The sequence below is a fragment of the Pteropus vampyrus genome, unplaced genomic scaffold (assembly GCF_000151845.1).
Source record: "Pteropus vampyrus isolate Shadow unplaced genomic scaffold, Pvam_2.0 Scaffold84, whole genome shotgun sequence".
NCBI lineage: Eukaryota > Metazoa > Chordata > Mammalia > Chiroptera > Pteropodidae > Pteropus > Pteropus vampyrus.
Window position 1 is genome coordinate 1,720,081 of NW_011888865.1, and position 2,168 is coordinate 1,722,248.

A 2,168-nucleotide genomic window follows, 5' to 3' on the forward strand; every position below is an offset into this window, starting at 1 on the left:
AGAAGACTACTTGGCACATGACAGATGCTCCATAAATCTTGATTAAATAAATGACGATCGTTAGAGAAGAATGGTGTTAGAGGGAGACTGAAGAAACTGACATCCAAGGTCTAATTTTAATGTTCATTGATGCTATCATAAGGTGATAGACTGATGGACTAATAACACAATTTTTAAAAATATAACTTTCTAATGATTACTATGCTGATAAGTTCAAGTTTTCCATGTTCCATAAACTTTTAGAGATATTATTGTATAACTTACTTCATTAAATATGTTTCTCATTTTGCAAGCTTCAATATGTGACTCTATTTTAAGGGAAATCGATATAAATCCTTCAGCAGGTGTGTTAACTACTGTTGATTTTCATGACAGAATAGACACTTAAAGGATGAACAGATTTGGCACATACGGAACCTACTGAAGGAACTGAGTGAAGAGAGGTCAGAAGGAGTAACAGTTGTAACAAGAAAGGATGTTGAAACAGCAATGAAGGAAAAGTGGAAGTTTGAAAGAGACCAGGAACAAAACTTGAAAGGTGATTGAGGGATTTAGAAAATTATCACAAAGCTGTATTGAGTTGTTTCTTGATTATATTAATGCTTCTGTTTCTTCACACGTTCAAAATGCTGTGAACATTTTTCAGATGACATCTTTATCACCACAACCACAAACACATGTAGGTAAATGGACAGGAGAAGGAAATAACAAGTGGGTAGTAATATTGAAACTAAGGGAGGAGGAAGAATAAGGGCAGTGATAAAACACAAAGACAGATGAAAACCATCTGACTCTTATACACCAGACAATATCCTCTTAGGTACCACTCTGAACTCCTCATGGTGGACATATGTTCTTTCTTTGGAGGAATTCTCCATTTTGTGGCTTAATGGGCTTCGGCTTCAGTTTAGACTTGGGAATGATGAGGTGAATATAACCCTGAAGTTTCTCCCACTCCAATATCTCTAAGGGAGCTAAGCCTCCCATTTAGATGTGGAAAGAGGGATTAGAGTTGGAAAAGGGGCAGTTTGGGAGAAGTGGATAGAAATGATGCTAGATGCAGAAGATGAAAGACCCAGGACATACTCTTGCCTTGGGCTTAAAAAATACCATGGTACTTGGGGGTAAGTCACACACAGTTTGCCACATGTTTGTCTGTTTTTTTAATTTCTGTTCTTTCATTCCAAACTTGCTGCTAAAACTTCTAAAACCACTTTTGCCAGACATCTATACATACCATCTCTGCTAAGAAGCTGGAAAACATGATAAGAGACTTGAGTGCTATCAGAAAGCAATACTAGAAGCTGAGATGCAAAACAACGGTTTTCTTGAATTTCTCCAAATATTTCGGAGAACCTCCTTACCCAAAGCACTTTGCGCAGAGCAGGCATTCCATTCATAGATATCTGTTGTTTTAAATGAAATTGATTCCAAAACAAAACATTAATCAGCAAACTTCATTTTTTGAGTTCTCTAAAACTGTTCCCATATACCTCCTCCTTCTCGAGTCTCTTTATGGGTAACGGTGACATCATAAGGTAGGTAGATACCATATTTTGAGGGCTCCTCTCCAGAAGAGTTTTGCTTATGTTTGGAAGGAATATTTTAGTAAGCCCCTTGAGATGGGGGTAGAACCAAAACAAATACTCAGATGTGCTCACTAAACTGCCTTCGAAGGAGAATGGGCCCAGTTAGTTGAGGTGTGCCTATTTGTGGTCTGGGCTGAGTGCCGGGTATGTGTGTCATACAAGGCTAGGGCCGAGCTTGATGACTGAGCCCAGCAAAGGAGGACTAGGCATGTGTGTGGTCCAAGGAAGAAAGAAGCCCACAGATGCTGAGGAGGAGAGAGAAAGGGAAATAGATGTATCAGAAAAGATTTCTGAGGCGGTTATGTTATGTACTGCGACTCAGTTTGGTTTGTGGAGCAGTAGCTGCACCTTCACGTGGCAGCTTCAATCAGGGCAGAACCTCAGACTCATCCATAGTAAATCAGAATCTGCCTTTTGGCAAGATCCCAGGGGACTCCCATTCACAGGGAGGTTTGAGAAGTACTAATGTAATCCTTTTTTCTCAACTTTTAGTTAGGACTCTTTCAGTTGCAAGGATTAAAATCCAATCCAAACTAGTCTAAGAATAAAAGGATGTAATTTTTTTCATATAACCAAGCA

The 2,168-nt window shown here is 39.0% G+C and overlaps 1 protein-coding gene across 1 annotated transcript in view; it reads left to right on the top strand.

Annotated features, from left to right (window-relative positions):
• CCDC83 (coiled-coil domain containing 83) overlaps window positions 1–2,168 on the top strand; it is a 46,206-nt gene that overhangs the window by 21,770 nt on the left and 22,268 nt on the right. The window contains 1 exon segment of the mRNA XM_023532492.1: window positions 376–538. Coding sequence (XP_023388260.1) covers window positions 376–538 — 163 coding nt within the window.